The sequence below is a fragment of the Phascolarctos cinereus genome, unplaced genomic scaffold, assembly GCF_003287225.1.
Source record: "Phascolarctos cinereus isolate Bilbo 61053 unplaced genomic scaffold, phaCin_HiC Scaffold_9;HRSCAF=440, whole genome shotgun sequence".
Classification (NCBI taxonomy): Eukaryota; Metazoa; Chordata; class Mammalia; order Diprotodontia; family Phascolarctidae; genus Phascolarctos; species Phascolarctos cinereus.
Genome location: NW_027556402.1, coordinates 158,142,336 through 158,155,348, shown reverse-complemented (window position 1 = coordinate 158,155,348; position 13,013 = coordinate 158,142,336). Strand labels below are relative to the sequence as shown.

The 13,013-nt window shown below is 39.5% G+C and overlaps 1 protein-coding gene across 3 annotated transcripts in view; it reads left to right on the top strand.

The window, feature by feature from the left end:
- Positions 1 to 13,013, top strand: part of FAM114A1 (family with sequence similarity 114 member A1) — an 85,789-nt gene that overhangs the window by 17,657 nt on the left and 55,119 nt on the right. For all 3 annotated transcript variants that reach the window (XM_078148652.1, XM_020991838.2, XM_020991846.2), the window contains one exon: positions 6,352 to 6,439. In XM_078148652.1, the coding sequence (XP_078004778.1) occupies positions 6,352 to 6,439 (88 nt within the window). The remainder of the gene's footprint in view (positions 1 to 6,351; positions 6,440 to 13,013) is intronic.

Genomic DNA, 13,013 nt, shown 5'->3' with positions numbered 1-13,013 from the left:
TTATGTAATTTTACTTAAAATATGAGTATTCCTAAACTTGCAAATGAACTGTGTTTTAAAAGTTTATTTGTAAATCAGTTGTTTGGAATCCAGAATTAATTCTCCAACAGAAACAATGTCATTCATAGTAGCAATAAAAATGTAATGCAACATAGATAATGTTAATTTATAGTTTTCCAAGTCAATATTTAGCTGGAGTGATCCATTTCTATTTGTGTTTGACCCACATAGATAATGTTAATTTATAGTTTTCCAAGTCAATATTTAGCTGGAGTGATCCATTTCTATTTGTGTTTGACCCACTTGTCAAATATCTCCTTTTGAATGATGAAATTGAGACATACATTGAATGATTTAAGGAAGGTCATATAGCTTGTAAATAGTAGAGTTATGATTTGGACTCAGCCCAAATCCAATGTTCTCTGCACTGCAACACGTGGCTATCCCAGTCTAGACTCAAAAGCCCCTCTAACCCATATTGTATTTTACCACTAGCATCGTAGAAACTCTCCCCATTCAATTTAGAAGTATAGTTGGTTTTCTCCATACTGGGGATATTCCTTCTCTTTCCCCTTCTCCTTATTGTGATCTGTCCCAAAGAGTGTAACAGCAATCATTTATATATCACTCTTAGGTTTGTAAGGTGTTTATATGTAGTCATTCAATAAACATCAATTAAGCACCTTTTATATACCAGGTACTATATAAGTGCTGGGGACATGAAGAAAGGTAAATGATAGTCCCTGCTCTCAAGGAATTCATATTCTAATGGGGGATTATCTCATTTGATCCTCGCAATGATCCTGCGAAGTATTACTTGTATTATTATCTCCATTTTATAGATGAGGAAACTGAGGCTCAGGTTGAGCCATTTGCCCAGAATCATACAGCTAGCAACTGTAAGCCTGGATTTCTTCTGACTCCAAGTTCAGTGCTCTCTCCACTATCCCAGTCTATCTGGCAGTAGAGTATTGAACTCACAAAGGACCAGCTAAATATATACATCTGAAATGAAATCAACAGGACGTGTCTTCTTCTCCCATTCTAGACGTCCTCTGTATCCTAGCTCCCAAGCAGTATGGGGCTCCGGACCACACAAGGCCCTTAGGGAAACAGAGATAAAGCATGTGACCTCCTAACTAGCTGCCTTCCCAGAGATGTGGCACAAATTAGTACCAGGGCATACAAGGAGAAAAAAAAATCCAGGAAGCCAGTTATGATACTGCAGGTCTCTTGGAACCTTGCCTGCTGTCCAATGTACAAGAGCACAAGAGTTCTCACAGGAGTTGGGTCAACCTGAGTCATGGCACGTCAAGACTGCAGTGTGTTACTATGGAAGTTATTATGTTACTACTATGGCTCTGTAGTGCAAGGGACTGGGTTCAAGTCCACCTCTGACTTTTGCTACCTATGTGACCTTGGGCAAGTCAGTCTCCCTAGCTCTCAGTATCCTCATTTGTAAAATCAGGGCTTCTAAGATTGCTTTCAGCTCTAAGTGTATAATTTTATGAAGACAGAAGGCTAACTTAAATACCTCCTAGGTCTTGGTAGAGGCCCTGATGCACATCTCCAATGCATAGCCCTAGCTGAGTTCCTCTGACTTTTTGCTAATACTCCTCTCATAGTGCCAGGATGTAGCTGGTCTGACTACAAGGCCTCTCTAGAATGAGAGTCAGGGCTAAGAGCCTGAGGGGTTGGTGGAGCAATATAAACTTTGGGAGTGAGACTGGGGGGCTAGGGTTGGGTGTTCTGCTCTTGTAACTCTCGGGGAACCATTTCTTGTCTGGCTAATTCCTTGGTCACCTCCTTTCCTTTCTTTCTCAAGCCTCCAAAAGGATTGGCGAGCCTGCTTCCATTCCACCTGCCATCAGCTACTGTTTCTGACCAGGCCTTACTTTCTCCCTGGTCTACTGAAGAACGCCACACAAGTCTCACAGCTTTGTCCTTATACTGTTATCCCTGAGGAAGAATATGAAAGTCAGTGTGGCAACAGGAGACCTAGGGTTTAGTTCTGGGTCCTGCACTTACTAGGACAGCTAGGTGGCAGAGTAGATAGAGTACTGGACCTGGAGTCAGGAAGACCTGAGTTCAAATTTGGCCTCAGACACTTACTAGCTGTTTTACCCTGGGCAAATCACTCAACCCTGTTTGCCTCAGTTTCCTCATCTATAAAGTGAGCTAGAGAAGGAAATGGCAAATCACTCCAGTATCTTTGGTAAGAAAACACCAAAAGAGATCACAAAGAGTTGGACACAACTAAAAAAACTACTCAACAACAACCTTTACTTATCAGCTGTGTGATATGAGCACAGGCAGAAGCTCTAGTTTAAAGCCTTAGTCTCCTTTTTAAAAGTTTTCTTAAACATTTAATATTGAATCAACGCAATCAGCTAAACTCGATTAGAAACTACCCATCTTACTTATTTCACGTTTTTTTTTCTTTTTCCTTTTTCTTTTTTTTTCCTTTTTTGGTGAGGCAATGGGGGTTAAGTGACTTGCCCAGGGCCTCACAGCTAGTAAATGTCAAGTGTCTGAAGCTGCATTTGAACTCAGGTCCTCTGAACTCCAAGGCTGGAGCTCTATCCACTGTGCCACTTAGCTGCCCCATCATCTTACTTATTTCAATGCTAAAATAATCTAACAACTTTTCAGTTACTCTAAGATACTCTCAGTATCCTGTTTGTCCATTCTTTCTCATTTATTTGTTTTCTTATGGGGTCCTAGTGTGTAATCTGTTCTTCAGGCTCTACTTTTTTTTACTGGGCATCATTTCATCAATACTTTGAATAATGCAGAAATCTGCAGATTTCTTTGTATTTCTTATATTTGTTAGAGGCAGTTATGTTGGTGGCACCAGGTGTGGAGTCAAGAAGACCTGAGTTCAAATCCATCTTCAGATACTTGTTAGCTTTGTGATCTTGAGGAAGTCACTTAACCTCTGCTTGCCTCAGTTTCTTCATCTGTAAAATAGGGATCATAATAGCACATACCTCTAAGGTTGTTTTGAGGATCAAATGAGATAATATACGTAAATCACTTAGCACAGTGCCTGGCATATAGTAGGTACTATGTAAATGCTGGCTATTATTATCATCAATTAATTAATATTATTGATCATGCTGGCATTATTGAACCTCAGTTTCCTCATCAGTAAAATAGGAATGATCATACATTGTTTATTTTATAAAGTTGTAAGGAAAATGCTTTGTAAACACTGTAATTAATTTTTCAGCATATGACACTTGATATTTTCTAAGGATTTTTACTGATGGTAGCAATGGAGAAACAGACATGGAACTGATGTATTCCAGTTGTGGATTTTAAGGAATAGAAACATAGCCACATCTACCTCTAATCTAACTAGAGGGTTTACAAATAACATACAGACCACCCTTAGACCATGCTCATACAAAAGGACAGAGAGATCTCTGCTTGTGTCTCATCAAAGAATCTTGAGTTCCAAAGCCTTGCTTTGGTTTTGGAAAATGAAGCTACCCATATAACCTCAGTTCAGAAAATCAGATCTACCCACAACGATGACTCCAGAATGGCTCACTATGGGTGGGGTACCTAAAGTTTTATACTGCTTATGACAAAAGTTGGCTGCAACCTTGACAGATGTATCGGTCTAAGGCTAACACCTTTGCATACAGCATACCAGATGTTGGTAGAATTCCTTTGATAATGTGACCTCATCAGTCATTCTGGCTGTTCCTATCTACATGTCTCCCCTCTTTTCTCCCAGTCTAACCAGTCTGCAACAGGGGTATGAATCCCTCCTATCCTTGATTCTCTTCTCTGACCCAGCCTCCATTTTTTTTTTGCTTTTAGATCTTATAGACAAAGCTTACATATAGGTGCTAATAATGGGGTAGTATATGAAGACAGATTCATTGAACTTTGGAGAAAAAAACCACATTTTCAGGCTCTCAGCCCTCCCTCACCAAAATCAAGGAACAAATGTTTCTTTAGAATCATTAATAGATTCTTAGAGTTCAGAGAGATCACAGAAGTCATCTTGTCCGACTCCTTGCTTGATGAAAGAATTCCCAGTATTGAATCTTTGACCAGTGACTAGCATGTTTCTACTTGAATCACTCTAGCAAGAGAGACATACTCCCTCAGGAGCCAGGCCATTGGACAGAACTAATTTTTAGATATTTCTTTACACTAAGGCACAACTTCTAACCATGATTTTTAGTTCTGCCCTCTGGGACCAAGCAGAATAAATCTAATCCCTCTGCCATGTAACAGTCCTTCAAATGCTTGAGGATTGCTACCATGGTCTGAGTCTTCTCCAGACTAAACACCCCCAGATACTGCATGGTAGAAGTAATAATTCACATTTCTCCAGCACTTTAAGTGTTACAAAGTCCTTTTCTCTTAATAACTCTATGATTTAAAAGGCACAAGTATCATTAACCCATTTTAAAGAGGAGGAAACTAAGGCTGAGAAGTGACTTAACCAGGGTCGCCCAGCTAATAAACATTGATTTCTAATCCCAGGTTCTCCTGATTCTAAGTCCAGCATCTTTCTACTATGCCATCCAGGTATATCTTAGGCATTAAAAAATGGGTGGGTTTTGGGTAGGAGGAGAGGGAGACTATGCATAAAACTGGTGGAAGAGCCCACCAAAATTTTCTAAGCAAGAGAATATAAGCGGCCTTTATATAGAGGGGAAAATCAATAACAACCAAATCCTAGATTCATGTAACATTTATTTCCATTTGCTAGTCAATTACCAGCTGTCAGGTCATATTAAGTATATTGTCAGTCTGAGTCAAAAGCTATTACACCCATGCCAATATTAGCACTCCCTGATCATGGGTAGTGATTTGTTCTAATGAAAGGATGTTATTAATCATACTTGTATCTGTCCTTACCATGGCAAAATATTGCTGCTAGGCTCCATTGTTCTGATGAAGCCAATCAAAGTATAAGCCATTTTACATTTAACATTTTTAGAAGTGATAAGCTTCTCCCCCTCCAATCATTATGAATGTTTCCTACTCTTTTCTTACATAAAAATCAGTATTTCAATTTCTATAGCATATTAGTTGTGAAAATATCATATTTGTTTACAGACAGATGGTGTTTTAAATTTACTCAGGAAAAAAAATTATAGAAACTATAGCCTCAGTAGAAATGTCTTAATTTTCCTCCCTTGTTTTTTTTTAAACACTCTTTTCACAGTTAATTAGCTTGATAAATCCAAGAACATAAGTTACTTGGAGAATGACTCCCTACATGGCAAGAACTACTAGAAAACTGGAAAGCAGATTGTAAAAAATTGTAAAAGATCATTATTTGACATCATATAGCACAGTAAGCTCCAGATGGCTGTACAACCTGACTATGAAAGGTTACATCACCAAAAAAAATTAGAGAAAGGAAGAAAGTACCTTTTATAAATATTAATTATTGCATAAATTGTGTATTACTCTATTGTAGGGGTATAAGGTGAACATAACAGACTAAATAACTTCAATTACATAATTTTTTAAAAAAACTGCATGAATGAATAATGCAATGAGACTAAGAAGATCAATTATCAAGGTGGGAAAATTTGGGTAGGGGGGTCATTGTTAATGAATTTGTTATTTCCCACTGCCACTTCTTGATTACCTGCTTTTGATCTTATCCTGGCACCAAGAGTAATCCATTGTTCCATTCATATGGCCAAGGTTCCCTTCAATTCACTTGTCCAGATTACCTATGATTTTCTTAAATTCGTGCCCACATTGGACCCAGAGATTTGAAAGTTAGCTATATTTTGAGGGCCATATAAATTCAGCTCTGTAAATGTTATATGGGCTAAAGTTGTTGGAAATACTTTTTTTTTCTTTTTTGGCTAGGCAGTGGGGTTAAGTGACTTGCCCAGGGTCACACAGCTAGTGAATATTTTGTGTCTGAAGCCAGATATGAACTCAGGTTCTCCTGAATCCAGGGCTGGTGCTTTATCCACTTTACCACCTAGCTGCCCCACGGAAAACACTTACAAGTGATCATTCAATCCTAATTTAATATACTCTTATTTCTTTTACCCAACCCTCATGTTCCCAGCCATTAATTCCCCTGGATTCAGAGAACTGGGGGTCTGGGAGCAATAGATTAGTTACTTTTTATTTTGAATCAGGCTCTCAGAAACCACTAACACAGCTAGTCAATTTGGTACCAAAGTGCACTTTGCAAGGTGTGTTGGAACACTTTTATGACCCTGTTAAACCTTAATCCATTAAGTCATAGCTGTTAGTGATTTTTATATCTTCTTCATTTTAAAACTTTTCTGCTGTTCTTTTTCTTTGGGGAAATAAACTGGTGGCTGATGTGATTAATTTGTCCTCCTGTAGGATAAGGACTCATCTTCTCAAGGAAGTGGGTGGACAGGATGGGGATCCTGGGGAAAATCCCTTTTGTCATCCGCATCTGCTACAGTTGGTAAGTATTGTACGATGTACAGGATTCACAGAAATTGAAATTCTTTTGAAATAGGACTGGAGAAGTTGACTGGAGAAGTTGATTGGTAGAGTTAAGCATTAGTTCCATCAACTCTTTACCTCTTATAATATACCCTTAAAGCTTAAGTGTTTTTTTAAGTTTCTGACCTTACTGTACATAAATAGAAATTAGTGGGCAGGAGAACGGGAGGTATTCCAATTAGGGGGATTAAACTGATGGGGGCACAAAGGTGCTCACTTGCATGGGGAAGGGATGAGCCTTTCATTCTCCCTTAGAGCACAGGACAAAGACAACTTCATAATGCATAAAGATGACTCATCCTTCTTCTTTTCCCCTTTAACATTCTCCTGCCACACCCCTCCAGGTGGGGAGGGGGCTCCCCCAATAGGAACAGACACATCAGGAAGTGATTGCTTGACTTGTGATATAGTAGGTACTGCCCATATGGTGTTACCTGGGGGAATGTGCCTGTACCTCTGTCTTTGTGCTTGCCACTGTATACTTATGGTCCAGGGATAATGGGAATAGATATTGGCCTTCTTAGGTCAGTAGGAGCTTCCATTAAAGATCTAGCTAGCCACCAACATTTTCAACCTAGAGTATAATAAGAGCTGATAATCCTATAGTATTTGAAGGTCACACACCTCTTGTGTTATCCTCACAACAACTCTGTGAGGGAAATGCTGTAGGTATTATCCCCATTTTATAGATGAAGAAACTGAGGTCCAGTGATATTGTGACTTGCCTATCCATGATCACATGGCTAGTGTCAAAGACAGAATTTAAACCCAGGTCTTTCCAGACTACCACAAGCATTTTTCCACTACTCCATGTTGCTGTTGTTTGTTATTCAGTCATTCAGTCACATCTGACTCTTCATGACCCCATTGCCCATAGCGTTCGAGGCCTTTCTGCCCTCCACTATTTCCCAAAGTCTGTCCAAGCTCAGGTTCATTGCTTCTAGGATACTAGCTCTCTATCTCATCCTCTGCCATCCCCTTTTTTTGCCTCCAATCTTTCCCAACAGTGGCACCTTTTCTGATGAGTCCTGTCTCATCATTATGTGGCCAAAGTATTTAAGTTTCAGCTTTAGCGTTTGACCTTCCAATGACTCGTCTGAATTAATTTCTTTAAACATTGACTGTTTTGATCCCTTTGTTATCCAAAGTACTCTCAAAAGTCTGCTCCATCACCACAGTTAGAAAGTGTTGATCCTGCAGCACTTAGCTTTCCTTATAGTCTAGCTCTCATGGCCATATATTGCTGTTGGAAGAACCATACCTTTAACTATACAGACTTTTGTTGTCAAGGTGATGTTTTTTAGTATGCTATCCAGATTTGTCATAGCTTTTCTGCTAAGGCCCAAGCATCTTTTAATTTCATGTCGGTAGTCACTGTCTCAAGTAATCTTTGAGCCCGAGAATATAAAATCTGACACTGCTTTAATTTCTTCTCTCTCTATTTGCCAGGAAGTGGTGGAACCAGTTGTCATGATCTTAGCTTTTCTGATGTCAAGCTTCAAGCCAGCTTTTGTACTCTCCTCTTTCACTCTTATCCAGAGGCTTCTTAATTCTTCTTAACTTTCTTCCATCAGAGTGGTATTGTCTGCATACCTAAGACTGTTGATATTTCTTCTGGCAAACTTAATTCTGGCTTTTGATTTGTCCAGCCTGGCATTTTGCACGATGTACTCTGCATGTGAGTTAAATAAGTAAGATGACAATATACATTGTTGTACTCCTTTTCCAGTCTTAAATCAATCAGTTGTTCATGTTTGATTCTAACCATTGCTTCTTGACCCACATACAGGTTCCTCCAGAAACAAGTGAGATGACCTGGTACTTCCAACTCTTTGCAAAATTACCACCTTTTGTTGTGATCCACACAGTCAAAAGCTTTAGCGTAGTCAATGAAGCAGAAATAAGTGTTTTTTTGGAACTCCCTTGCTTTCTCCATGATCCAGAGAATGTTGGCAATCTGGTCTCTAGCTCCTCTGCCTCTTTGAAAACCAGTCTGCTTCTCTGGTAATTCTCAGTTCACATTTTGCTGAAGCCTAGCTTGCAGAATCTTAACAATAACCTTGCTGGTGTCTGAAATGAGCACAGTTGCTCAGTAATTTGAACATACTTTGGCATTGCCCTTCTTTAGGATTGGGATGTAAACTGGCATATTGAATGCAGCAGTTTAACAGCATCATCTTTTAGGATTTTAAGTACCCTAGCTGGAATTCTGTTACCTCTGTTGTCCTTATTGTTAGCAATGCTTTCTTAGGCCCACATAACTTCATTCTCCAGAATGTCTGGCTCCAGATAAGTAACCACACCATTGTAGTTATTGGTAATGTTAAAATCTTTCTTGTCTAGTTCTTCTCTATATTCTTGCTGCCTTTTCTTAATCTCTTCTATTTCTGCTAAGTCACTACTATTTTTCTCTTTTATCATTCCTATTTTTACATGCAGCATTCCTTTGATATCTCTAATATTCTTGAAGTGACCTCTTGCTTTTTCCATTCTATTGTTTTCTTCTATTTCTTTGCATTGCTTGTTTATGAAAATCTTCTTATCTCTGGAATTCTGCATTCAATTGAGCATATCTTTCCCTTTTTCCTTTCCCTTTCCTTTTCCTTCTGTCCTTAGCTATTTGTAAAGCCTCATCAGACAGCCAGTTTGCTTTCTTGTTTTTGGATGTTTTTTGTTGCTGTCTCCTGCTCAATATTGTGAACCTCTATGCATAGTTCTTCAGGTTTTCTATCTACCAGATCTAATCTCTTAAGTGTATTCTTCACTTTTACTTCACATTCATAAGGGATGATATTTAGGTCATGACTATACAGTCTGATGGTTTTCCTTATGTTCTTCAATTTAAATCTGAATTTGGGGTCATTCATTAGAGATGAATGCTGACAGTTCCCTGTATATTTTGTTGAGAGAAGAGCAAGTATTTAGGCTAGAGTAGCATTTCTTATTTATTTATTTATTTTTATTTTATTTTTTTGTTAGTTTTTTTAATAAATTTATTTATTTTTAATTTTCAACATTTACTTCCACAAGATTTTGAGTTCCAAATTTTCACCCCATCTCATCCCTCCCCTCACCCCAAGATGGCATGCATTCTGAATATCCCTTTCCCTAGTCTGCCCTCTCTTCTATCTCTCCCCCTTCTCTATCCCCTTCCCCTTCTATTTTCCTGTAGGGCAGGATAGACTTCTGTACCCATTTCCTGTATTTCTTATTTCCCAGTTGCATGTGAAAACATTTTTTTAACATGTGTTTTTAAAACTTTGGGTTCCAAATTTTCTCTCTTCCTCTTTCCCCACCCACCCTCATTGAAAGGGCAAGCAACTGAATATAGGTTAAACATGTGCAGTTATGCAAAACACTTCCATAGTAGACAGGTTGTAAAATACTAACTCTTTTCCCTTAATCCTATCCTGCCCCCCATTTATTCTATTCTTTCTTTTGACCCTGTCCCTCCTCAGAAGTATTTGCTTCTGATTACCCCTTTCCCAATCTGCCCTCCTCTCTATCATCCCCCTGCTCTCTGTCCCCCCCTCCCCTTTTTCCTGTAGGGTAAGACAGATTTCCATACCCAATTGTGTGTATGTTATTCTCCTTAAGCCAAATCCTATGAGAATAAGATTCACTCATTCCCTCTCACCTTCCTCCATTTCCCCTCCACTGTAAGAGCCTTTCTTTTCTGTTTTTTTTTTGAGATAATTTACCCCATTCTACCTCTCCCTTTCTCTTCTCCTAGTATAATCCTCTCTCATCCCTTAATTTTATTCTCCAGATATGACCCCTTCATCTTCAACTCACCCTGTGCCCTCTATCTATCTATCTATCTATCTATCTATCTATCTATCTATCTATCTATCATCTATCTATACATACATATATATAATTTTTTCCCTCTAACTACCCTAATACTAACAAAGGTCTCATGAGTTATAAATATCATCTTTCCATGCAGGAATGTAAACAGTTCAACCTTAATAAGTCTCTTATGATTTCTCTTTCCTGTTTACCTCTTCATGTTCCACCTGAGTCTTATATTTGAAAATTTTCTATTCAGCTCTGGTCTTTTCATCAAGAATGCTTGAAAGTCCTCTATTTCACTGAATGACCATTTTTTCCCCTGAAGGATTATACTCAGTTTTGCTGGGTAGGTGATTCTTGGTTGTAATCCTATCTCCTTTGCCATCCAGAATATTATATTCCATGCCCTCTGGTTCCTTAATGTAGAAGCTGCTAGATCTTGTGTTATCCTGATAGTGTTTCCACAATACTTGAATTGTTTTTTTTCTGGCTGCTTGTAATAGTTTCTCCTTGACCTGGGAACTCGGGAATTTGGCTACAATATGCCTAGAAGTTTTCCTTTGGGGATCTCTTTCAGGAGGAGATTGGTAGATTCTTTCAATTTCTATTTTGCCCTCTGGTTCTACTATATCAGGGCAGTTTTCCTTGATAATTTCTTGAAAGATGATGTCTAGGCTCTTTTTTTGATCATGGCTTTCAGATAGCCCAATAATTTTTAAATTCTCTCTCCTAGACCTATTTTCCAGGTCCGTTGTTTTTCCAATGAGATATTTCACATTGTTTTCTAATTTTTCATTCTTTTGGATTTGTTTTACAGTGTCTTGATTTCTCATAAAGTCACTAGCTTCCAATTGCTCAAGTCTAATTTTTAAGGAAGTATTTTCTTCAGTAATCTTTTGGACTTCCTTTTCTATTTGGCCAGTTTTTCCTTTTAGGGCATTCTTCTCCTTATTGGCTTTTTGGACCTCTTTTGCCATTTGGATTAGGCTATTTTTTAAGGTGTTATTTTCTTCAGTATTTTTTTTGGGTCTCCTTTAGCAAGCTGTTGACTTGTTTTTTATGGTTTTCTTGCATCACTCTCATTTCTCTTCCCAGCTTTTCCTCTACTTCTCTAATTTGCTTGTCAAAATCCCTTTTGAGCCCTTCCAAGGCCTGGGACTGATTCACATTTTCCTTGGAGGCTTTGGATGTAGGAGCTGTGACTTTGTTGTCTTCTTCTGGTTGTATGTTTTGATCTTCTTTGTCAACAAAGTAAGATAATATAGTCTGACTTTTTTGCGAGGTTTGCTCATGATGCCAGCCAATTACTTGAGTTCTAAACTCTTTGTTGAGGTAAGAGTCTGCTTCCAATGTGGAGAATGTACTGTCCTAAGCTTTGGGGGTTTGTACAGCTGTTTTCAGAGATACTTCTAGGGACCTGTAAATTTTAAGTTCTTCCGAGGTGGCATGATAAGGGGTGAGGTGTTTACTCCTTTCCTGGTCTGTGAGTGACCACAAGTAGTCTTTTCTGTCTTGGAACTGTGAGGAAGGTTTCCTCTCCCCAGCCACTACAAGCTCTACCATGCCAGCATTCCTCCCCGCCCCAGGACCGCCACCCAGGACTGTGACCCAGATCCAAGCATGGGTAAAGCAAGAGTTTCTTGCCTCAGCACTGGCAAAGAGATCTCTGCAATCCCCCTCTGATCAGCTACCGATTCCCCCTCAGTCTGTAGGCTGGAAGCTCAGGACACAGCCACTGCCCCAGGGCTCACACTCTGCACTCTGGAACTGGCTCTGAGACCTAGCTCCTCTCTCACCGCAGAAGCAGACTTTTTCCCACTGACCTTCTAAGTTGTCTTTGGGCATTCCTGGGTTGAGAAGTCTGGAATCTGCCAGAGCTGCCCATTATTCAGTCCTCTGAGGCCTGATCCAGTTTTGCTGCAGCCTGCGTGGCCATGCCCAGCTGCGCTCCTCTTACAGCCCGGCGCGATATACCTTTCTGATCAACCATCCAGGCTATCTTGGGCTGGAAATTTGCTTCACTCTGTCTTTTTTGTTGGTTCTGCTGCTTTAGAATTTGTTTAGAGCCCTTTTTTTAACTAGTATTTGAAGGGTTTAGGGGAGAGCTCAAGCAAGTCACTGCTTTCACTCCACCGTCTTGGCTCCACCCCTCTAGAGTAGCATTTCAATTACCACTAATGAACAAAGAGTCAACTGACCAATCTCTGATGCTATTTCCTCTGGAGGGGTTTTGGTTATACTGCTATTGTGTTCTAAGTTTATTCTAGGTGGCTTTAATTAGTGCCCTGCAGAAGAAGTAACCAAGAGCGCTTGTGACTCTTCTAGACCCCCTTTGGTATTTGCTTGTATTCTAGGAGCCATCTTGTTACTCCATATTCAAAGTCTATCCAAGTTCAGACATCTCACAAATGTAACTTAGTCAAAAGTTATCTAAGCATCAGGAGCCAAGTTAAATCATCTGTCTCTGGAAAAGAGACATTTTGCAGAGGGCATGGGAATTTTACAGGGAGCGAGAGGAGTTAGGTAGGAGTTTGAGTCAGGAAAACAGTGGCATTGCACAGTTCTGGTGCCCGGCACATGCTGCCTTCTGTCTCTCTCTCAGGATACCTTGTTGCTTCAGCAAGGGTAGTTTGCCAGTCTTGTGTGCAGCAGTTAGCTGGCAGTTGCTGTGAAGGGCTGGTCCCTTCTCCATAAAAAATGCTTCCCTGGATGATGGCTATGAGGGCTGGGCTGGAAAG